Source organism: Hordeum vulgare, chromosome 7H (assembly GCF_904849725.1).
Source record: "Hordeum vulgare subsp. vulgare chromosome 7H, MorexV3_pseudomolecules_assembly, whole genome shotgun sequence".
Taxonomy (NCBI): Eukaryota; Viridiplantae; Streptophyta; class Magnoliopsida; order Poales; family Poaceae; genus Hordeum; species Hordeum vulgare.
In genome coordinates, this window is record NC_058524.1 from 625,731,870 (window position 1) to 625,757,124 (window position 25,255).

Here is a 25,255-nt window from a genome sequence, read left to right on the forward strand (position 1 = left end):
CGCTCTCCATGATGAGATGATGGTGGTTTCTCCTAGATCGTGGTAGCGCATGTTGGTGGGTGGCTCGTTTGTTGGAGCGTGACGGATCGGTCAGGGTGGGGTTTTGTGGTGAACGGGAGAAATCCTTGTCGGCGTGCCTGGCACCGGCACAGCAACAGCCGTGGGCGCCGTCGTTCCTTCCTGAAGGGCGTCGGGTATCCCACTCACCCACGCCCCTCCGCTTACGGGGGAAACCCTAGGATCAATTTAGGCAGCGGCGTCGTCACCGTCGCATTCCTTCGTGAAGGTGTTGCTTGTCATGCGATGGTCTGAAGTGCTAGCAGCGTGGTTGATGTCTTCGGAGGGCGCAACGGTTTGGGAACAACCTTGTTTTCGTCGAGCCGACTCTGTTGTCATTCTTTTCTTTTAATTTTTCTTTTATTCTTTTTGGGCATTCTTGTGTTGCCTGCCCCAGCATTGAGTTCTTTGATGTATCGGATGGTTGCTATATCTATATAGCGGGACGAAAGCCTATTTCGAAAACAACTATATAATCTTACTACGAAATAACCAATAATGTTTTCCAGATCGCAAAACCCACATACGGGTCACTGAGTGGATGAATACCCTAAAAACTGACAAATATATGGCTGTTATTTTATAGTGAACAGTTAGCTCTTTGAAGTGCAGCTCCTGTTCAGTTTAGCAGCAGAACCTGGATTGAGCAGATTTATTATCCTTTTTAATCTGTTTTAGCTTGCTGTTTGTAATGAATATAGTTTATCAGATTTTAACGCTCTGTATCAAACAGTCGACTGATCGCACAGGCGAGCGAGCGATAGTTCAGATTGAACTGGCCTATCTAAACGTTTTTAGCGTGTCCGGTTTTCAAAATCTTCTAGTGGTTCCCAGAACTAAAGGATAGATCGCTCAGATTAGTTGATTCGTATTACATCAGAGGGTGTTACATATATACGCGTAATGGCGCTCGTACAACGGCCGGGAGGCCATGCATGCAGGGAGGTGGAGCACGACCCGGTTGGCCTGTTGAGTAGCGCCCAAGGAGGCTGTTCCAGCAGCCGTATGACCAGGGCGTGAGACTTATCCACAAGGAGGTTTCCAACACCCCCCAGTCGAAACGTGCGATTCGCCGACGCTGAGACTGGACCGGAAGTCGAGGAACACACTGGTCGGCAGGCCCTTGGTGAATATATCGGCGAATTGCGAGCTCGTGGGCACGTGAAGGACGCGGATTTCACCAAGGGCGACGCGCTTCCGGACGAAGTGCAGATCGATCTCGATATGTTTAGTGTGTTGATGTTGCACCGGGTTGATCAACATGTACACGGCGCAGATGTTGTCGCAGTAGACCACCATGGCGCGAGACGACGAGTGGTGGAGCTCACCGAGGAGTTGTCGGAGCCATACCGACTCTGCGACGGCATTGGCTACCGCCCTGTATTCTGCCTGGACGCTTGATCGCAAGACAGTGACATGCCGCTTCGAGGACCAAGAGAGAAGGTTGGAGCCCAGGTAGACGCAGTAGCCCGAGGTGGACCGCCGTGTGTCGGGGCAGCCCGCCCAATCGGCGTCGGATTAGGCGACCAACTCAGTGCTGGTGTCGCGGTGGATCCGAAGCCCCAGATGCGTCGTGCCACGGAGATACCGGAGTATGCGCTTCACAAGCTGATAGTGGCAGTCGCGCGGGGCATGCATGAACATGCAACACTGCTGAACGGCGTAGAAGAGGTCGGGGCGCGTCAACGTGATGTACTGGAGAGCGCCGACCAAGCTGCGGTAGAGTGACGGGTCGAGGAAGAGCGGACCGGTGTCGACGGAGAGCTTGGCAGACATGTCGACCGGAGTGGAGATGGGCTTGCAGTTCAACATGCCAGCGCGGTCGAGGATCTCGAGGGCGTTCTGTTCCTGGGAGAGAAACATTGCATGTGTGGTGGTGGTGACGTTGATGCCGAGGAAGTGGTGAAGAGCGTCGAGGTCAGTCATCGCGAACTCGCGGTTGAGCGACTAGATGAGGGAGTCGAGGACCGCGGCAGAGCTGGCGGTGAGGATGATGTCGTCGACGTAGAGGAGCAGGTAGGCGAGGTGGTCGCCACGTCGAAGGATGAAGAGAGATGTATCCGAGCGGGACACGACGAAGCCGAGCGTCCGTAGGTAGGCGGTGAAGCGGGTGAACCATGCACGCGGGGCCTGCTTGAGACCGTAGAGTGAACGGTTCAGCCAGCACACGTGTGACGGTGATGCGGCGTCGACGAAGCCGGAGGGCTAATGGCAGTAGACCGTCTCGGCGAGATGACCGTGGAGGAAAGCGTTCTTGACGTCCAACTGATGAATGGGCCACGACCTGCCGACAGCGATGCTCAGGACCGTCCGAATCGTGGTGGTTTGATCACAGGGTTGAATGTCTCAGCATAGTCGACACCGGCCTGCTGTGTGAAGCCGCGAAGAACCCAGCGCGCCTTGTACCAGGTGAGCGTGCCGTCGGGATGGAACTTGTGCCAGAAGATCCACTTCCCATGACGACGTTCGTACCTGCGGGACGAGACACTAAACACCAAGTATTATTCCGCATCAGTGCATCGTATTCCTCGAGCATCACAGTGTACCAGTTCGGGTCATGAAGGGCGACGCGATAGGACGAGGGAATGGGACTGCTGGAGTTAGTGGTGGTGTGAAGGAGGTTGGGCTGGGCGAAGCTAGACTTGCTGCGAGTGCGCATACGATGTTGATTAGCAGGGGGATCAACGAGCACGGTGCGCGGTGGAACGTCGGGAGCTCGTGACGCGCAGTTAGGGGCTGCATGGGAGCTGGCAGGTGGGGAGACAGGGGAGTGGGGCGAGGCAACAACTGGGCCAGAGGTGTCTGGGAATGGGGAAGCCGCGACGGGAGAGGCTGGGACGGTGCAGCGGGAACTGGACCTGGGTGGGTGGGCGGGGTGGTTTTTGGTTGGTGGTGTAGCGGAACGAGGTGGACCCGGTGCGGGTGCCGAGACGCGGGGAAAGGAGGGTGTGGCCGGTGCTGATCCCAGGACGCGGGATGGGCGCAGGTTGGTGGGCACACGGAGAAGACGTGAAAACGTGGGCGACGGTGGCGGCTCAAGTCGCTCGCCGACGCACTCGCGGATGTCGGCAAGCCTGTCTCCGACCAGTCGCTCACCCTTCAGCTGCTGCGCGGCCTCAGCCGCAAACTCCTCTTCACGGACAACCAACCCGTCCGCGCCGTCATCCACGGCGCCGAATTCGGCAACCTTGTCCACGGGGATCTCTCCATCGCCGAGTATCAGCCCTTCGTTCGATCCTCTCTCTCCCACCATGCATCGCCTTCTCCGCCGCACTCGCTCGGCCGAGCTGGACTCTGCATCGCCCACCCCCTTCACCCCCGTTCCTCTCACCGCCGCGTCGCCCACCGTGGCCGCCCCGGCTCCCACTGTCGCCCAGCGCCCCGCTGTGCGACTCCTGCCGCGGTGGGCAAAACTGTCGTCCGGGACGACGGCCTGGCCACCTCCTCCATGACACCCGCCCACGCTGTCGCTCCACCTGCCGCGGGCACCCTCCGCACCGTCGGCAGCGTCGCCGTCCCGCGCCTGCACCTAGGCGGCCCGGACCGTGCCCTTGTCCCGTCTCTCGGCCTCGACTGCGACGTAGCGCGTAACCACTTCACGTGCTATTTTTCATGTGGGTCATCTAATTACCAGTATTTATCTCCATGGTTTCAGGAAGGTTCTATAACCTTCCTCGAACCTGTTTATTTTTTTATTTTTATTTATTTTTCCTATTTTCTCCTTTTCCTTTTTCTATTTTGTTTTTATTTTCATTTTTTCTATTCTTTTTTACTTTATATTTATTTCCTTTTTAACTTCCTTTTTGGTTTTATGCAAGCACCTTTCAAGTTCGTAGACATTGTTTTGAAATATTAAAAAATGCAATCATGAACTTTTTTAAAAGTCATAAACATTGTTTTGGAATCATGATATTTTTAGAATTCACTAATATTTTTTTAAACTGTGGATATTTTTTGAAACTCGTGAAAAAATAGGATTGGAGAACATTTTTTAACATTTTAGAATAATTTTTCATTATTAAGGAACATATTTTGACGAACATGTTTTTGATTTCGTGAATGGTTTTTGAATTCCTGGGCCTGCGAAGAAGTTGCTAATTGAGTTCCTCGGCCTGCGAGATCTGAACAAGCCTCCTAAGCCACCCCACAATCACAGATGGAGCAAACCTCCAATGCATTCTATGAAGGTTAACTTTAACGGAGCCTTTGAAGAAATACAGGTGCAGGGGGCTGGGGCTATGTGGTCCGTGATCAGGCTGACGAATTTATCGCTATTGGTGCGGGCAAGTCGGTGAACCTGAATTTGTGGCACGTCTTGCTGCAATTGATGGAGTGACCAGGATCGGGGCTAATCAAATCATCTTTGAGTCTTATTCCTCAATAGTTTTTCATGCTCTGAAGAGCAATGAGTAAGACAAGGCAACTATTGGTGTGTTGGTGAAGGAACCTAGAATCCAATGCATTGTAAACTTTGATTCATATGCTTTTTTTCCTTGTGCCGACGCACTTGTAACTCCGTAGCCCATGCGCTTGCCAAGCTGGGCGTTCATTGTGAGTCGTATGACTCCTTCTGGGAGGCCTCTATCCCCAATTGAATTGTAAAACTGTTAGCCGGTGACATTGTTTTGCGTGAAGTTTAATGGAATTCCCACTTTCCCGTTAAAAAAAATATTGAGAGGTGTACATCGGGTGGGCTTTGCTGAGAACAATTCTCAGCAAAGGTTTTGCCGACTTTTTGTTACCCTTTGCCGAGTGTTCTATGTAGTCGGCAAACAAATAAATTCCAATAATGTACGGACGTGTATTGTAACATCTCAATAATTATAATTTTGAAATGTTAATTACAAATAGGTATAAACTTGCTTGTGTTGCTTGTTGTTAGTTAATTTTGATTAGGAATTGAAACTTTTTGAGTTTGAATGAATATTTTATCGAGAGGGAATAAAAGGACTTTCCTGAGTATTCACTTGTATCTTATTTTGGGTTAGAGGATATTCAGAATATTTCCAATTCTAACATGAGAGAGGATGACATGACTTCCTCAAATTATATATCTGGTTAATAGTTAGAAATGTTTTCCATTTGGAGTTTTTATATTATTTAGGAACAAACCCAACTCAAAACAAATATATTATGAGAGAAGGAAATATGACTCCTTCAATATATTTTTATTTTAAAAATTCTTGAATTGTTATTTGGTTATTTCTGTGGTATTTAAAAATGTTTCGTGGAACATTTACAAAGGCCCAAAAGAAATTTAACAAAAGTCTTACGTGCATTTTATTTAATGTTTTGGTATATAAAATGTTCAGCTTTTTATATTATTTCAACCATAGTTTACTGCGTGTTTATAGTATTTTAGGAACCTATTTTGTATTTTATTTTATCAATTATAGCTCCTGTTGTTTAATAATTTGGGAATACCCAGATTTCACTGTTTTTGTGGGCTTCAGCGTAGCCCATTTCGTATTTTATTTTATCAATTATACCTAAATTTTACAAAGGTGTTATGTGTATTTCATTAATAGTTTCGTTATGTAAAATGTTGACCGTTTTCTACTATCTCAATTACATTTTCCCGTGTGTTTATAGTATTTTAGGAATCTATTTAGTATTTTATTGTAGTATCAATTATAGCTCCAGTTGTTTAATAATTGGGGAATACCCAGATTTAGTGGGCAGCCTATTTCTCGGTCCAGCGCCCACGCGCGCGAGTTGTGGCAGCCGAAGCCCAGCAGAACCCCTTTCTCTTTTTTATTTCTTCACACCCATTTGCCCACTGACGCATGGGGCCCGCCTTGTCATCTCCTTCCTCTGGTGGAAGTAACTCCTCATCACGCACGCACGAGTTCATCTGCTCCCGATCAAAATCCTCCCCTTGACCACTCCAGACTCTCTACCAATTTTTCGAAAATTGGACGACTCCCGTGCTCGAGCTCTTGCCCTCCCTCGGCCGGGAGTCCCCCACCTCCACCTCCAGAAAGAGAAGGCGAAGAGGGTGGAGGAGCAGAGGAGGTGCCGAGAATGGAGGGCGTGGAGACGTGGCGAGCACCTGCCGGAGAGAAGGCGCACCGGAGACGAGGCCTCAGCCCCCTGCGGCGCCAGAGACGAGGCGGAAGATGGGGCGGGCACCTGCCGGAAAGGAGGCGGCCCGGTCCTTCTTGCGCTGCCGGGGAGCAGAGGAGCAGAGCAGCGGCCCGGTCCTTCTTGCGCTGCCGGGGAGCAGAGGAGCAGAGCAGCGGCCCGGGGGATCGATTTCTTCCACGGCACGGTCGGCGCGAGCTGGGCGACGGCGGGTGTGGTCGAGGCGGAAGGAGCGTCCGACCTGGCGTCTCACGCCACCGTCGACATCCTCACCACGACCACGGAGTCCTCCCCCATCGCGTCTGCCATGCTGCAGTCGGCGCACGACTCCCTGAACGCGCTCTCCTGGGGCCTCCTGCTTCCGGTGGGCGCGGCGCTGGCGCTCCGGCATGGTTTTACGGGCACGCGGTGGTGCAGGCGACGGGGTACACCTCGGAGCCGTCGGGCTCGCGGCGCGATGGCAGCCCCGGTCCTTCTTGCGCCTCAGAGCTCAAAAGCAAAGCATGAGCTACAACGGCGCTCCAAAGCAAAGCATGAGCTACAACGGCGAGCCGGAGAGGAGGCGGCCCCGGTCCTTCTTGCGCTGCCGGGGAGCAGAGGAGCAGAGCAGGGAGGCGGCCCTGGGGATCGATCTCTTCCGCTTCTTGTCGACGCGGGGCGTGGGGAAGATCTTGGACAGGGCAAGCTAGTCCCCACCGCCGCCGGCGAGGCATCCTGCCTGCGCGGGAAGGGGAGGAAGAGCTCGTTAAATCACACCGCAAGCGTCGTTAGCTAATGGGCCGCGGACGAGGGTGGCCCAGCGCGCGTTTAGCACGCCGCTCGGTTCGCCCAACCTTTTTTTAAGTACCACACGGCCAGCTTGGGTGGCAGCTTCCCTGTTTAAATACTCTTGTACTCACCCTGTTATCACCGACGATGCGGTCACGAATCAGTTAGCGCTGGTTCATCGGGTCTGCGGAGGTAAAAGATCGACGTATCGCTATCCGGCTTTGACCGGTGCTATACGATCGCAAGATCCGCATAGACGTATGTGGTCGATCTTTTTGTTCTTTTGGATGATTTCGATTTTTTTTTTCGTTTCTCTTTTTCGCTTATTCCAAATTTATTTATGTTGAAGGTCGGTTCACTCGTGTGATTTTGAATTTTTCGTTTCTCTCTTTCACTTATTTTAAATTTGTTTAAGTAGATTTTCCGCGGAGTTAAAAGATTGATGTATCGCTATCCGGCTTCGTCCAGTGCTATACGATTGCAAGATCCGTATAGACGTATGTGGTCGATCTTTTTGTTTCTTTCGGATGATTTAGAATTTTTTTCGTTTCTCTCTTTCGCTTATTCCAAATTTAGTTATGTTGATTTTCTGCGAAGGTGAAAGATCGACGTATCGCTAGATCTGCATAGACGTACACGGTCGATCTTTTTGGTTCTCTCGGATGATTTTAATTTTTTTTCGTTTCTCTCTTTTGCTTATTCTAAATTTATTTATGTTGATTTTCTGCGGAGTTAAAAGATCAACGTATCGCTATCTAGCTTCGCCCGGCGCTATACGATTGCACGGTTGATCTTTTTGGTTTTCTTTGATGGTTTTGAATTTTTTTCGTTTCTCTCTTTCGCTTATTCCAAATTTATTTATATCATTTTTCATTTTTTCTGTATGCACGAGCAACTTTTTTTATCTAGCTTCTCCCAATTACGCAGATGATTTTGAATTTTTTGTTTCTCTCTTTTGCTTATTCTAAATTTATTTATGTTGATTTTCTGCGGAGTTAGAAGATCGACGTATCGCTATCCGCCTTCGCCCGATGCTATACGATTGCAAGAACTACATAGACGTATGCGGTCGATTTTTTTGGTTCTCTCGGATGATTTTGAATTTTTCTTTTCTCTCTTTCACTTATTCCAAATTCATTTATGTTGATTTTCATTTTTCTATTGCTCCTCTCAATTGCGTATATCCAATTTAGATGATCCAAGATTTTTCTTTTCTTTGTACCTTCTCCAAAATTTGTTATGCGATTTTTAATTCTGATACTTGATTTTCATTTTTTTGGCTCGTCCCTCCTAATATTTTAATGATTTTTTTTTCACTCTTGCTCCTTCCATTTACCTAGATTTCACCGTGCGACCATATAAGTATGGATGAGCAACTTTTTTTCCTCTAGCTTCTTCCAATTAAGCTCACCCCACAGTGCAACACAATAATTATGGACGAGCAACATATTTTTTTTGTTACATTCCCTTCTCCTCGGTGGTCTCGTGGTGTGGGTTAATTTTTTCATCCGTTCAGATAATTTCATTTCTGAATACATGTGCCTATTGACACGTCTTATTTTTTCTCGCTTCTCGCAATCCCATAGGTCCGTTTATTAATGTTGATTTTTATTTTTTCTGTTGCTCCTCACAATTGCGTACAGCCAATTTAGATGATAGTAGATTTTTTCTCTCTCTTCTCCAAATTTTGTTATGGCAATTTTTATTTCTGTTAGTTAATTTTCAATTTTTTTTCTGTTCGCTTCTTCTATTTTTTTAATGATTCTTGGGTGGCAGCTTCCCTGTTTAAATACGCTTGTAGTCACTCATTTGTCATCAAGGATGAACTCATGAATCAGTTAGCGTCCTGATTCATCGGCTTTGTGGAGGTAAAAGGTCTGTCGACATATGGCTGCTAGTGAGTTACTCCGAGGATATACGACCGCGATGAAGCATGCATCCCCAGGGGCCCGCCGCATCTTCCGCCGCTTGGAGAGCGAGCGTCGTTAGCTGGTGGGCCGCGGGCAAAGGTGGCCCAGCGAGCGTTTATCACGCCCCTCCGTTCGCAGAATTTTGTTTAGTACCACACGGCGAGCCTGGGTGCCACCTTCACGATTTAAATACTCTTTTATTCAGTCATTTGCCACCAAGGATACACTTACGAATCAGTTAGCGCCCCGATTCATCGGGTTTGCGGAGGTAAAAGATCGATGTATGGCTGCTAGTGGGTTATTCCCAGGCTATACGATCACGGTGAAGTATGGCTGCTAGTGGATTATTCCCAGGCTATACGATCACGGTGAAGTATGGCTGCTAGTAGGTTATTCTCAGGCTATACGATTGCCAGATCCGTGCAGACGTATGCAGTCGACCTTTTTTATTGTGTTCCAACTTTGTTTTTAATTTTTTGTCTTAAATTTGTGATTTTTTTTCATTGCATTGCAATGGACACCAACATCATACGCGTTCCGTCCTAAAAATTTTGTCTTAAATTTGTGTATTTTTCATTGCATTGCCACGGCACCAACGTCATACGCCTTCTGTCCTAAATTTTTTGCCTTAAACTTTTGTTTTTTATTACGTTCAACCGGCATATTCAAGTGATTCAACATTATATTCATGCTGCCACCGACGATGCGGTCACGAATCAGTTAGTGTTGGTTCATCGGGTCTGCGGAGGTAAAAGGTCGGCATACCGCTATCTCGCTTAGACCGGTGTGCTATACGATCGCAAGACCCGCTTAAATGTATGTGGTGAAGTATGGCTGCTAGTCGGTTACTCCGAGGCTGTATTCTTTTTTGTGTGTTTTCTTTCATTGCCAGATCTGCGTAGACGTATGCGTTCGATCTTTTTGTGTTATTTTTTCATGGCATTGCAATGGGCAAATTTGGTCTATATTTTTGTGTGTTTTCTTCCATTGCATTGCAGCGGGCATATTCGAGTGCTTCAATATCAAATTCTTTTCATCACAAAATGCTTGTCTTCAATTTGTTTACTCCTTTCGTTCCAAAAAAATTGTCTACTCCCTCAGTTTGTAAATATAGGTAGTTTTAAAGATTTTAATGTAGACCAAATACAGTGTAAAATGAATGAATTATATTTTAAAATACATGTATATACATCAGTATATAGTTCATATTTTAAAAAATTCAATCAGAGCAAGTATATGTAATATATACATATTCATGCACCTATATAAATTGTGGACTTCCATTTACTATTATGTTATTTATTTCTGTGCCCCATTTCGCTTAATTTTGCTCGTTTTTGCCTCACTCGCTTAGCTTTCCTCGTTTTTGCCCTACCTCCCTCTATCCCACTCTTGCAGGCGGCCAAGCGGCCGTTTCCATCGGGTCAACCTCCTTTGACCGTTACGTCGCTTGACTAGTGGGGTCAGCCTGGGGCACCCTCATTGCGTTCACGAGTGCGGCTCGGGTGGGGCCGACCTGGGGCCTCATTTTGAAGCTGGCCCACGCGCGAACGACTCGTCTCCCCGCTAGCTCACAGGGCAGCGGCAACGGCGACGCTACGACTACTTTGACCGGTCCCATTTAAATATACGCGGGAACGACTCGTCTCCCGCTGGCCCACCGGACAGCGACAGCGGCGACACATCGTCTACTTTGACCGGTCCCATTTAAATATACGCATGAACGAGTTGTCTCCTGCTGGCCCATAGGGCAGCGACAGGGGTGATGGATCGACTGCTTTGACGGTCCCATTAAATAGGACCCGTCCCGTCGCCACCTTCTTCTCCACTTGCCCCACTCGTCCATCCCACTCCCCGAGCAACCGAGCCCTAGACCGATAGCCAAGCACAACCTCGCCGCCCGCGACGGCTACGGAGGTCCGTTTATTCCGAACCGGCGTCGTACGAGTGAACGAGGACTTCGCGCGCCACCTCTGGGAGCACAACGAGCCAGTGCCATGGCGAAACGTAGTGCTTCCGGAGCGGTGGAACCTCAGCGAGAGCCGGGTGCCTGTGCTGCAGGTTCTCGCAGATGGCCCCGAGCGGCGGAGCGAGATCAGGCAGCGGTAGACGTATGTGGTCGATCTTTTTGTATTTTATTTTTCATTGTGTTTCAATTTCGTCCTCAAATTATTGTCTTAAATCTGTCTTTTCTTTTCTATTGCATTGCAACGGGCATATTCAAGTGATTTAATATCATACTCCTTCCGTCACAAAAATTTTGTCTTAAATTTGTGTTTTTTTTCATTGCATTGTAACGGGCATATTCGAGTAATTCAACATCATACTCCTTTCGTCCCAAAAAATTTATCTTAAATTTTTCTACTTCCTCCGTTTAGAAATATAGTCCGTTTTAGAGATTTTAATATAGACCACATACACAACAAAATGAGTGAATCTAGACTTTAAAACACCTTGATATAGATCCGTATGGAGTCCATATTGATATCTGTAAAAGGGCTTATATTTAGAAACGAAAGGATTATAGGTAACTTGGGTGCCAACTTCATGATTTAAATATGCTCTTACTCACCCATTTGTCACCAAGGATGCACTCATGAATCAGTTAGCGCCCTGATTCATCGGGTTTACGGAGGTAAAAGATTGACTTATGGCTACCTGTCGGTTACTACGAGGCTATACGATCGTGGTGAAGTATGACTGCTAGTCGATTGCTACGAGGCTATACCATTGCCCGTTCCGCTTAGACTTAGGTCGATCTTTTTATGGTTCCTCTTCTCTTCATTCATATGAATCTGTCCAATTTTATTATGATGATTTAAAAATTTCTATTTCTCTACGTGATATCAATTTTTATCTTTCTTTTCTTACTTTCCATTAATTTTTTATGACAATATCATTTCTTATTTTTTTTTCTTGCTCCTCCCAACTACGGGTTAGTTTTTTCATTCATATGATTTTTTTCTCGCTTTTGGTCCCTTTTTTCGTGAAAACAAAGTTCGTTAAAATCTATCAACATAGGATCTAGTTTTGAAGATCTCGACGTGAGAAACCTAACGGTGAAAACGGTTCGAGATTGGGATGCACGGTTTAGGAGATAAAACGTTTTGAAAATACGAATTTACAAAAAAAGGAAAAAAAGCTCAGGTTGCAACCAGCGCCACTTGTCACAACGTGAGAAGGTGGGAGTGATCTTTGAAAGGTGTACTCCTGAGAGCATCTCGAGCCGGACCCCCCCCCCCCCCCCGCCCCGCAAGGCGATTTTTTGTCGCCGGTGCGAAAATAAGCCCAATCGTGTACGAGAAGCCCTTTTTTGCCGGTTAGGGTCGAAATTGGCCCCGACAGTCCCAGGTAAAAACCAACACGCTGGAGGCGTGCGGGGACACCGGGGGATATTGGAGAGCTCAATATGATGCTTGAAACGTAGCTTCAGAAAAGTTTGAAGAGCTCAATGTGACTAAACATGTTAGACATGGATTCTTATGGTATCTGAAAGACAAATCTCCATACAAAACACCAACAAATGTCCCTATGAAATACCAGTAGATGTCATTGTAGAGAACCCATAGTGATTCTTGTTTCTTTCTTTGAAATTACCACTCCCGACTATTTAATTATGTATTTAATGTAAGCAAGTGAACAAATAAGCAAAACAGAGGGAGAACAACTATAGCTCCTTCCCCTCCTCGCGGACCCCTACGGGATAGCTGGCCGCCGAAGGCGCTGGGCTATGGCAGTGCTCGGCGGTGTAGATCCGAGCGCTTCGGATGGCGGCGGCCCGTCGGATCCGGGAGTTTTTGTGGTGGCGTGGTGGCTGCCATGGTGGGGCGCGCGTGGCGCGGATCGTGGTCGGCCAGCGGCCGGATCTGGCTCCTGGCGGCGTGGGCTGCTGCTATGGTCTGGCTTCGAGCTCGGCGGCTGCAGGTGGTTGTCCCATTGCGGGTGCGCGGCAGTGCTCCTCGGGCAGCGGCGGTCCCAGTGGCGGCTCCTCCTCGGGCGGCGCAGCTCCATATGGTGAAGAGGTGGTGGCGCAGCCACTTGGCACCGGGCTGGCACGACAGTTGGCCGCGACGTTCTCTCGGCCCAGATCTAGGCCCTTTGGGGCCTGATCTGGGTCTGGGCGGTCCTAGCTCGGCTCCGCCTACGCCGGCTCCGGCAGACGGAGGAGGCGGCTCGTGTGAGGGGTTGCGGAGACGGTGGCACGCCCACTGCAGCGCGGCAATGGGAGCTTCACGAGGCGTTAAGGGCTGGAGCGCCCCCCTACTGCGTCCGGTCAGTGACCGTCGAGGGTGGTGGAGGATGTCCCCTCCCATGCGTGGCTGCTGACTCTGCCGCTCCTCGTTCCCGGCTGTTTCCTCTAGGTCCCGTCGGTCCCGCTTCGCTCTCCATGATGAGATGATGGTGGTTTCTCCTAGATCGTGGTAGCGCATGTTGGTGGGTGGCTCGTTTGTTGGAGCGTGACGGATCGGTCAGGGTGGGGTTTTGTGGTGAACGGGAGAAATCCTTGTCGGCGTGCCTGGCACCGGCACAGCAACAGCCGTGGGCGCCGTCGTTCCTTCCTGAAGGGCGTCGGGTATCCCACTCACCCACGCCCCTCCGCTTACGGGGGAAACCCTAGGATCAATTTAGGCAGCGGCGTCGTCACCGTCGCATTCCTTCGTGAAGGTGTTGCTTGTCATGCGATGGTCTGAAGTGCTAGCAGCGTGGTTGATGTCTTCGGAGGGCGCAACGGTTTGGGAACAACCTTGTTTTCGTCGAGCCGACTCTGTTGTCATTCTTTTCTTTTAATTTTTCTTTTATTCTTTTTGGGCATTCTTGTGTTGCCTGCCCCAGCATTGAGTTCTTTGATGTATCGGATGGTTGCTATATCTATATAGCGGGACGAAAGCCTATTTCGAAAACAACTATATAATCTTACTACGAAATAACCAATAATGTTTTCCAGATCGCAAAACCCACATACGGGTCACTGAGTGGATGAATACCCTAAAAACTGACAAATATATGGCTGTTATTTTATAGTGAACAGTTAGCTCTTTGAAGTGCAGCTCCTGTTCAGTTTAGCAGCAGAACCTGGATTGAGCAGATTTATTATCCTTTTTAATCTGTTTTAGCTTGCTGTTTGTAATGAATATAGTTTATCAGATTTTAACGCTCTGTATCAAACAGTCGACTGATCGCACAGGCGAGCGAGCGATAGTTCAGATTGAACTGGCCTATCTAAACGTTTTTAGCGTGTCCGGTTTTCAAAATCTTCTAGTGGTTCCCAGAACTAAAGGATAGATCGCTCAGATTAGTTGATTCGTATTACATCAGAGGGTGTTACATATATACGCGTAATGGCGCTCGTACAACGGCCGGGAGGCCATGCATGCAGGGAGGTGGAGCACGACCCGGTTGGCCTGTTGAGTAGCGCCCAAGGAGGCTGTTCCAGCAGCCGTATGACCAGGGCGTGAGACTTATCCACAAGGAGGTTTCCAACACCCCCCAGTCGAAACGTGCGATTCGCCGACGCTGAGACTGGACCGGAAGTCGAGGAACACACTGGTCGGCAGGCCCTTGGTGAATATATCGGCGAATTGCGAGCTCGTGGGCACGTGAAGGACGCGGATTTCACCAAGGGCGACGCGCTTCCGGACGAAGTGCAGATCGATCTCGATATGTTTAGTGTGTTGATGTTGCACCGGGTTGATCAACATGTACACGGCGCAGATGTTGTCGCAGTAGACCACCATGGCGCGAGACGACGAGTGGTGGAGCTCACCGAGGAGTTGTCGGAGCCATACCGACTCTGCGACGGCATTGGCTACCGCCCTGTATTCTGCCTGGACGCTTGATCGCAAGACAGTGACATGCCGCTTCGAGGACCAAGAGAGAAGGTTGGAGCCCAGGTAGACGCAGTAGCCCGAGGTGGACCGCCGTGTGTCGGGGCAGCCCGCCCAATCGGCGTCGGATTAGGCGACCAACTCAGTGCTGGTGTCGCGGTGGATCCGAAGCCCCAGATGCGTCGTGCCACGGAGATACCGGAGTATGCGCTTCACAAGCTGATAGTGGCAGTCGCGCGGGGCATGCATGAACATGCAACACTGCTGAACGGCGTAGAAGAGGTCGGGGCGCGTCAACGTGATGTACTGGAGAGCGCCGACCAAGCTGCGGTAGAGTGACGGGTCGAGGAAGAGCGGACCGGTGTCGACGGAGAGCTTGGCAGACATGTCGACCGGAGTGGAGATGGGCTTGCAGTTCAACATGCCAGCGCGGTCGAGGATCTCGAGGGCGTTCTGTTCCTGGGAGAGAAACATTGCATGTGTGGTGGTGGTGACGTTGATGCCGAGGAAGTGATGAAGAGCGTCGAGGTCAGTCATCGCGAACTCGCGGTTGAGCGACTAGATGACGGAGTCGAGGACCGCGGCAGAGCTGGCGGTGAGGATGATGTCGTCGACGTAGAGGAGCAGGTAGGCGAGGTGGTCGCCACGTCGAAGGATGAAGAGAGATGTATCCGAGCGGGACACGACGAAGCCGAGCGTCCGTAGGTAGGCGGTGAAGCGGGTGAACCATGCACGCGGGGCCTGCTTGAGACCGTAGAGTGAACGGTTCAGCCAGCACACGTGTGACGGTGATGCGGCGTCGACGAAGCCGGAGGGCTAATGGCAGTAGACCGTCTCGGCGAGATGACCGTGGAGGAAAGCGTTCTTGACGTCCAACTGATGAATGGGCCACGACCTGCCGACAGCGATGCTCAGGACCGTCCGAATCGTGGTGGTTTGATCACAGGGCTGAATGTCTCAGCATAGTCGACACCGGCCTGCTGTGTGAAGCCGCGAAGAACCCAGCGCGCCTTGTACCAGGTGAGCGTGCCGTCGGGATGGAACTTGTGCCAGAAGATCCACTTCCCATGACGACGTTCGTACCTGCGGGACGAGACACTAAACACCAAGTATTATTCCGCATCAGTGCATCGTATTCCTCGAGCATCACAGTGTACCAGTTCGGGTCATGAAGGGCGACGCGATAGGACGAGGGAATGGGACTGCTGGAGTTAGTGGTGGTGTGAAGGAGGTTGGGCTGGGCGAAGCTAGACTTGCTGCGAGTGCGCATACGATGTTGATTAGCAGGGGGATCAACGAGCACGGTGCGCGGTGGAACGTCGGGAGCTCGTGACGCGCAGTTAGGGGCTGCATGGGAGCTGGCAGGTGGGGAGACAGGGGAGTGGGGCGAGGCAACAACTGGGCCAGAGGTGTCTGGGAATGGGGAAGCCGCGACGGGAGAGGCTGGGACGGTGCAGCGGGAACTGGACCTGGGTGGGTGGGCGGGGTGGTTTTTGGTTGGTGGTGTAGCGGAACGAGGTGGACCCGGTGCGGGTGCCGAGACGCGGGGAAAGGAGGGTGTGGCCGGTGCTGATCCCAGGACGCGGGATGGGCGCAGGTTGGTGGGCACACGGAGAAGACGTGAAAACGTGGGCGACGGCGGCGGCTCAAGTCGCTCGCCGACGCACTCGCGGATGTCGGCAAGCCTGTCTCCGACCAGTCGCTCACCCTTCAGCTGCTGCGCGGCCTCAGCCGCAAACTCCTCTTCACGGAGAACCAACCCGTCCGCGCCGTCATCCACGGCGCCGAATTCGGCAACCTTGTCCACGGGGATCTCTCCATCGCCGAGTATCAGCCCTTCGTTCGATCCTCTCTCTCCCACCATGCATCGCCTTCTCCGCCGCACTCGCTCGGCCGAGCTGGACTCTGCATCGCTCACCCCCTTCACCCCCGTTCCTCTCACCGCCGCGTCGCCCACCGTGGCCGCCCCGGCTCCCACTGTCGCCCCAGCGCCCCGCTGTGCGACTCCTGCCGCGGTGGGCAAAACTGTCGTCCGGGACGACGGCTTGGCCACCTCCTCCATGACACCCGCCCACGCTGTCGCTCCACCTGCCGCGGGCACCCTCCGCACCGTCGGCAGCGTCGCCGTCCCGCGCCTGCACCTAGGCGGCCCGGACCGTGCCCTTGTCCCGTCTCTCGGCCTCGACTGCGACGTAGCGCGTAACCACTTCACGTGCTATTTTTCATGTGGGTCATCTAATTACCAGTATTTATCTCCATGGTTTCAGGAAGGTTCTATAACCTTCCTCGAACCTGTTTATTTTTTTATTTTTATTTATTTTTCCTATTTTCTCCTTTTCCTTTTTCTATTTTGTTTTTATTTTCATTTTTTCTATTCTTTTTTACTTTATATTTATTTCCTTTTTAACTTCCTTTTTGGTTTTATGCAAGCACCTTTCAAGTTCGTAGACATTGTTTTGAAATATTAAAAAATGCAATCATGAACTTTTTTAAAAGTCATAAACATTGTTTTGGAATCATGATATTTTTAGAATTCACTAATATTTTTTTAAACTGTGGATATTTTTTGAAACTCGTGAAAAAATAGGATTGGAGAACATTTTTTAACATTTTAGAATAATTTTTCATTATTAAGGAACATATTTTGACGAACATGTTTTTGATTTCGTGAATGGTTTTTGAATTCCTGGGCCTGCGAAGAAGTTGCTAATTGAGTTCCTCGGCCTGCGAGATCTGAACAAGCCTCCTAAGCCACCCCACAATCACAGATGGAGCAAACCTCCAATGCATTCTATGAAGGTTAACTTTAACGGAGCCTTTGAAGAAATACAGGTGCAGGGGGCTGGGGCTATGTGGTCCGTGATCAGGCTGACGAATTTATCGCTATTGGTGCGGGCAAGTCGGTGAACCTGAATTTGTGGCACGTCTTGCTGCAATTGATGGAGTGACCAGGATCGGGGCTAATCAAATCATCTTTGAGTCTTATTCCTCAATAGTTTTTCATGCTCTGAAGAGCAATGAGTAAGACAAGGCAACTATTGGTGTGTTGGTGAAGGAACCTAGAATCCAATGCATTGTAAACTTTGATTCATATGCTTTTTTTCCTTGTGCCGACGCACTTGTAACTCCGTAGCCCATGCGCTTGCCAAGCTGGGCGTTCATTGTGAGTCGTATGACTCCTTCTGGGAGGCCTCTATCCCCAATTGAATTGTAAAACTGTTAGCCGGTGACATTGTTTTGCGTGAAGTTTAATGGAATTCCCACTTTCCCGTTAAAAAAAATATTGAGAGGTGTACATCGGGTGGGCTTTGCTGAGAACAATTCTCAGCAAAGGTTTTGCCGACTTTTTGTTACCCTTTGCCGAGTGTTCTATGTAGTCGGCAAACAAATAAATTCCAATAATGTACGGACGTGTATTGTAACATCTCAATAATTATAATTTTGGAATGTTAATTACAAATAGGTATAAACTTGCTTGTGTTGCTTGTTGTTAGTTAATTTTGATTAGGAATTGAAACTTTTTGAGTTTGAATGAATATTTTATCGAGAGGGAATAAAAGGACTTTCCTGAGTATTCACTTGTATCTTATTTTGGGTTAGAGGATATTCAGAATATTTCCAATTCTAACATGAGAGAGGATGACATGACTTCCTCAAATTATATATCTGGTTAATAGTTAGAAATGTTTTCCATTTGGAGTTTTTATATTATTTAGGAACAAACCCAACTCAAAACAAATATATTATGAGAGAAGGAAATATGACTCCTTCAATATATTTTGATTTTAAAAATTCTTGAATTGTTATTTGGTTATTTCTGTGGTATTTAAAAATGTTTCGTGGAACATTTACAAAGGCCCAAAAGAAATTTAACAAAAGTCTTACGTGCATTTTATTTAATGTTTTGGTATATAAAATGTTCAGCTTTTTATATTATTTCAACCATAGTTTACTGCGTGTTTATAGTATTTTAGGAACCTATTTTGTATTTTATTTTATCAATTATAGCTCCTGTTGTTTAATAATTTGGGAATACCCAGATTTCACTGTTTTTGTGGGCTTCAGCGTAGCCCATTTCGTATTTTATTTTATCAATTATACCTAAATTTTACAAAGGTGTTATGTGTATTTCATTAATAGTTTCGTTATGTAAAATGTTGACCGTTTTCTACTATCTCAATTACATTTTCCCGTGTGTTTATAGTATTTTAGGAATCTATTTAGTATTTTATTGTAGTATCAATTATAGCTCCAGTTGTTTAATAATTGGGGAATACCCAGATTTAGTGGGCAGCCTATTTCTCGGTCCAGCGCCCACGCGCGCGAGTTGTGGCAGCCGAAGCCCAGCAGAACCCCTTTCTCTTTTTTATTTCTTCACACCCATTTGCCCACTGACGCATGGGGCCCGCCTTGTCATCTCCTTCCTCTGGTGGAAGTAACTCCTCATCACGCACGCACGAGTTCATCTGCTCCCGATCAAAATCCTCCCCTTGACCACTCCAGACTCTCTACCAATTTTTCGAAAATTGGACGACTCCCGTGCTCGAGCTCTTGCCCTCCCTCGGCCGGGAGTCCCCCACCTCCACCTCCAGAAAGAGAAGGCGAAGAGGGTGGAGGAGCAGAGGAGGTGCCGAGAATGGAGGGGCTGGAGACGTGGCGAGCACCTGCCGGAGAGAAGGCGCACCGGAGACGAGGCCTCAGCCCCCTGCGGCGCCAGAGACGAGGCGGAAGATGGGGCGGGCACCTGCCGGAAAGGAGGCGGCCCGGTCCTTCTTGCGCTGCCGGGGAGCAGAGGAGCAGAGCAGCGGCCCGGTCCTTCTTGCGCTGCCGGGGAGCAGAGGAGCAGAGCAGCGGCCCGGGGGATCGATTTCTTCCACGGCACGGTCGGCGCGAGCTGGGCGACGGCGGGTGTGGTCGAGGCGGAAGGAGCGTCCGACCTGGCGTCTCACGCCACCGTCGACATCCTCACCACGACCACGGAGTCCTCCCCCATCGCGTCTGCCATGCTGCAGTCGGCGCACGACTCCCTGAACGCGCTCTCCTGGGGCCTCCTGCTTCCGGTGGGCGCGGCGCTGGCGCTCCGGCATGGTTTTACGGGCACGCGGTGGTGCAGGCGACGGGGTACACCTCGGAGCCGTCGGGCTCGCGGCGCGATGGCAGCCCCGGTCCTTCTTGCGCCTCAGAGCTCAAAAGCAAAGCATGAGCTACAACGGCGCTCCAAAGCAAAGCATGAGCTACAACGGCGAGCCGGAGAGGAGGCGGCCCCGGTCCTTCTTGCGCTGCCGGGGAGCAGAGGAGCAGAGCAGGGAGGCGGCCCTGGGGATCGATCTCTTCCGCTTCTTGTCGACGCGGGGCGTGGGGAAGATCTTGGACAGGGCAAGCTAGTCCCCACCGCCGCCGGCGAGGCATCCTGCCTGCGCGGGAAGGGGAGGAAGAGCTCGTTAAATCACACCGCAAGCGTCGTTAGCTAATGGGCCGCGGACGAGGGTGGCCCAGCGCGCGTTTAGCACGCCGCTCGGTTCGCCCAACCTTTTTTTAGTACCACACGGCCAGCTTGGGTGGCAGCTTCCCTGTTTAAATACTCTTGTACTCACCCTGTTATCACCGACGATGCGGTCACGAATCAGTTAGCGCTGGTCCATCGGGTCTGCGGAGGTAAAAGATCGACGTATCGCTATCCGGCTTTGACCGGTGCTATACGATCGCAAGATCCGCATAGACGTATGTGGTCGATCTTTTTGTTCTTTTGGATGATTTCGATTTTTTTTTCGTTTCTCTTTTTCGCTTATTCCAAATTTATTTATGTTGAAGGTCGGTTCACTCGTGTGATTTTGAATTTTTCGTTTCTCTCTTTCACTTATTTTAAATTTGTTTAAGTAGATTTTCCGCGGAGTTAAAAGATTGATGTATCGCTATCCGGCTTCGTCCAGTGCTATACGATTGCAAGATCCGTATAGACGTATGTGGTCGATCTTTTTGTTTCTTTCGGATGATTTAGAATTTTTTTCGTTTCTCTCTTTCGCTTATTCCAAATTTAGTTATGTTGATTTTCTGCGAAGGTGAAAGATCGACGTATCGCTAGATCTGCATAGACGTACACGGTCGATCTTTTTGGTTCTCTCGGATGATTTTAATTTTTTTTCGTTTCTCTCTTTTGCTTATTCTAAATTTATTTATGTTGATTTTCTGCGGAGTTAAAAGATCAACGTATCGCTATCTAGCTTCGCCCGGCGCTATACGATTGCACGGTTGATCTTTTTGGTTTTCTTTGATGGTTTTGAATTTTTTTCGTTTCTCTCTTTCGCTTATTCCAAATTTATTTATATCATTTTTCATTTTTTCTGTATGCACGAGCAACTTTTTTTATCTAGCTTCTCCCAATTACGCAGATGATTTTGAATTTTTTGTTTCTCTCTTTTGCTTATTCTAAATTTATTTATGTTGATTTTCTGCGGAGTTAGAAGATCGACGTATCGCTATCCGCCTTCGCCCGATGCTATACGATTGCAAGAACTACATAGACGTATGCGGTCGATTTTTTTGGTTCTCTCGGATGATTTTGAATTTTTCTTTTCTCTCTTTCCCTTATTCCAAATTTAGTTATGTTGATTTTCTGCGAAGGTGAAAGATCGACGTATCGCTAGATCTGCATAGACGTACACGGTCGATCTTTCTGGTTCTCTCGGATGATTTTAATTTTTTTTCATTTTTTTCGTTACATTCCCTTCTCCTCGGTGGTCTCGTGGTGTGGGTTAATTTTTTTATCCGTTCAGATAATTTCATTTCTGAAAACATGTGCCTATTGACACGTCTTATTTTTTCTCGCTTCTCGCAATCCCATAGATCTGTTTATTAATGTTGATTTTTTTTTTCTGTTGCTCTTGACAATTGCGTACACCCAATTTAGATGATAGTAGATTTTTTAATGAAGTATGCATCCCGAGGGGCCCACCGCATCTTCCGCCGCTTGGAGAGCGAGCGTCGTTAGCTGGTGGGCCGCGGGCAAAGGTGGCCCAGCGAGCGTTTATCACACCCCTCCGTTCGCAGAATTTTGTTTAGTACCACACGGCGAGCCTGGGTGCCACCTTCACGATTTAAATACTCTTTTATTCAGTCATTTGCCACCAAGGATACACTTATGAATCAGTTAGCGCCCTGATTCATCGGGTTTGCGAAGGTAAAAGATCGATGTATGGCTGCTAGTGGGTTACCCCCAGGCTATACGATCACGGTGAAGTATGGCTGCTAGTGGATTATTCCCAGGCTATACGATCACGGTGAAGTATGGCTGCTAGTGGGTTATTCTCAGGCTATACCATTGCCAGATCCGTGCAGACGTATGCGGTCGATCTTTTTTATTGTGTTCCAACTTTGTTTTTAATTTTTTGTCTTAAATTTGTGATTTTTTTTCATTGCATTGCAATGGGCACCAACATCATACGCGTTCCGTCCTAAAAATTTTGTCTTAAATTTGTGTATTTTTCATTGCATTGCCACGGCACCAACGTCATACGCCTTCTGTCCTAAATTTTTTGCCTTAAACTTTTGTTTTTTATTACGTTCAACCGGCATATTCAAGTGATTCAACATTATATTCATGCTGCCACCGACGATGCGGTCACGAATCAGTTAGTGTTGGTTCATCGGGTCTGCGGAGGTAAAAGGTCGGCATATCGCTATCTCGCTTAGACCGGTGTGCTATACGATCGCAAGATCCGCTTAAATGTATGTGGTGAAGTATGGCTGCTAGTCGGTTACTCCGAGGCTGTATTCTTTTTTGTGTGTTTTCTTTCATTGCCAGATCTGCGTAGACGTATGCGGTTGATCTTTTTGTGTTATTTTTTCATGGCGTTGCAATGGGCAAATTTGGTCTATATTTTTGTGTGTTTTCTTCCATTGCATTGCAGCGGGCATATTCGAGTGCTTCAATATCAAATTCTTTTCATCACAAAATGCTTGTCTTCAATTTGTTTACTCCTTTCGTTCCAGAAAAATTGTCTACTCCCTCAGTTTGTAAATATAGGTAATTTTAAAGATTTTAATGTAGACCAAATACAGTGTAAAATGAATGAATTATATTTTAAAATACATGTATATACATCAGTATATAGTTCATATTTTAAAAAATTCAATCAGAGCAAGTATATGTAATATATACATATTCATGCACCTATATAAATTGTGGACTTCCATTTACTGTTATGTTATTTATTTCTGTGTCCCATTTCGCTTAATTTTGCTCGTTTTTGCCTCACTCGCTTAGCTTTCCTCGTTTTTGCCCTACCTGGCTCTATCCCACTCTTGCAGGCGGCCAAGCGGCCGTTTCCATCGGGTCAACCTCCTTTGACCGTTACGTCGCTTGACTAGTGGGGTCGGCCTGGGGCACCCTCATCGCGTTCACGAGTGGGGCTCGGGTGGGGCCGATCTGGGGCCTCATTTTGAAGCTGGCCCACGCGCGAACGACTCGTCTCCCCGCTAGCTCACAGGGCAGCGGCAACAGCGACGCTACGACTACTTTGATCGGTCCCATTTAAATATACACGGGAACGACTCGTCTCCCGCTGGCCCACCGGACAGCGACAGCGGCGACGCATCGTCTACTTTGACCGGTCCCATTTAAATATACGCATGAACGACTTGTCTCCTGCTGGCCGATAGTGCAGCGACAGGGGCGATGCATCGACTGCTTTGACAGGAGCAGAGGAGCAGAGCAGCGGCCCGGGGGATCGATTTCTTCCACGGCACGGTCGGCGCGAGCTGGGCGACGGCGGGTGTGGTCGAGGCGGAAGGAGCGTCATGCGTGCGCGGGAAGGGCAGGCGAGTTGTCAATGAGAAAGTCACCCGTGGGCCGCACCTTCTTTTTTAGTACCACACTGCCAGTTTGGGTGGCAGCCTCCCTGTTTAAATACTCTTGTACTCACCCTTTTATCATCGACGATGCGGTCACGAATCAGTTAGCGCTGGTCCATCGGGCCTGCGGAGGTAAAAGATTGACGTAACGCTATCCGGCTTCGACCGGTGCTATACGATCGCAAGATCCGCATAGACGTATGCGGTTGATCTTTTTGTTCTTTCGGATGATTTTGAATTTTGTTCCGTTTCTCCTTTTCCCTTATTCCAAATTTATTTATGTTGAAGGTCGGGTTCACTCGTACGATTTTGAATTTTTCGTTTCTCTCTTCCACTTATTTTAAATTTGTTTATGTAGATTCTCCGCGGACTTAAAAGATCGACGTATCGCTACCCGGCTTCGTCCGGTGCTATACGATTGCAAGATCCGTATAGACGTATGTGGTCGATCTTTTTGTTTCTCTCGGATGATTTTGATTTTTTTTCGTTTCTCTCTTTTGCTTATTCCAAATTTCGCAAGATCTGCATAGACGTATGCAGTCGATCCTTTTAATTACCTCAGATAATTTTGAATTTGACTTTTCTTTCTTTCTCTTATCTCAGATTGTATTAATGTTGATTTTATTTTTTCTGTTGCTCCTCTCAATTGCGTACCGCCAATTTAGATGATAGTAGATTTTTCTCTCTCTCTCTTCTCCAAATTTTGTTATGGCAATTTTTATTTCTGTTAGTTAATTTTCATTTTTTTCCGTTCGCTTATTCTATTTTTTAATGATTCTTTTTGAAAAATACACTCTTTCCCCTCCCATTTACCTAGATTCAACTGTGCGACGCTACGAGTATGTGCGAGCAACTTTTTTTCTCTAGCTTCTCCCAATTGTGCAGATCCCATGGTGTGACGCAACAAGTATGAACAAGCAACATGTTTGTTTACCAACCTTCTCTTCTCCGCACCGGTCTCGTGGTGTGGGTTCGCTTTTTCATCCATCTAGATGATTTCAATTTTGCTTAAATGTGTCTGTTGCCACGTCTTATTTTTCTCACTTCTCGCAATCCCGTAGATCCACTCGTGTGACGCGGAAAGTATGGATGAGAAATGATTTTTTTATTCCCTTTTTCTGTGGCTTCTCCCAATTATGTATGATGATTTTAAATACTATTAAAAATGCCAAACGGAGATGAAAAATAGCACAAGACTTTAATGTGATAAGTGTTCTCATGACGTTCACATATGCTTGCCCTCTGTTTTGACATGACATACAATGGGTCTATTGAGGATAGTTTTTCCCAGGATGCCATTTTGAAACATGAGATGTGATCCCGAGCCAACTTAGTTCAACCTGTTAGTTCATTCTAAAATTTTACAAAAATACCTAATGCCACGAGCTAAATTTAAATGTAAATTAAAATAAATAATATTGTAAACAAATTTAAATAAGTTGTCGAGCTGACAAATTCAGACTAACACAAGCAAAACATGCTTGTTTGGGTTAGGCGAGACAGGAATGGTACCTTGTCAATACCTTCCCTTCCCAATCGTGGCGAACTCCAAACCCTAGCTTGCCAACTCCAACACGCTCTTTTTCGGTCTCATATCATTTGTAGCCAGCCTACCACCAATGCTCATGTGTTTGCAGTAGAAAAAACTATGGCATGTATCAATAATTATACGACGCAAAACACATCACAGTTCACTAAAATTATATGGGCAAAATATACCATGTATAGCAATTGACATTATAAAATAAATTTGAGTTTGCG

General features: G+C 48.1%; 2 protein-coding genes across 2 annotated transcripts; both read right to left on the bottom strand.

The window, feature by feature from the left end:
• Positions 1–5,641: 5,641 nt before the first annotated feature.
• On the bottom strand, positions 5,642–6,868 carry LOC123413061. Its single transcript, XM_045106008.1, has one exon. The coding sequence runs from the start codon at positions 6,530–6,532 to the stop codon at positions 6,143–6,145; it is 390 nt and encodes a 129-aa protein (XP_044961943.1). The 5' UTR covers positions 6,533–6,868; the 3' UTR covers positions 5,642–6,142.
• An 11,972-nt stretch (positions 6,869–18,840) lies between these two features.
• On the bottom strand, positions 18,841–20,067 carry LOC123413016. The gene has a single exon (XM_045105962.1). The coding sequence runs from the start codon at positions 19,729–19,731 to the stop codon at positions 19,342–19,344; it is 390 nt and encodes a 129-aa protein (XP_044961897.1). The 5' UTR covers positions 19,732–20,067; the 3' UTR covers positions 18,841–19,341.
• Between the last annotated feature and the right edge of the window lie 5,188 nt (positions 20,068–25,255).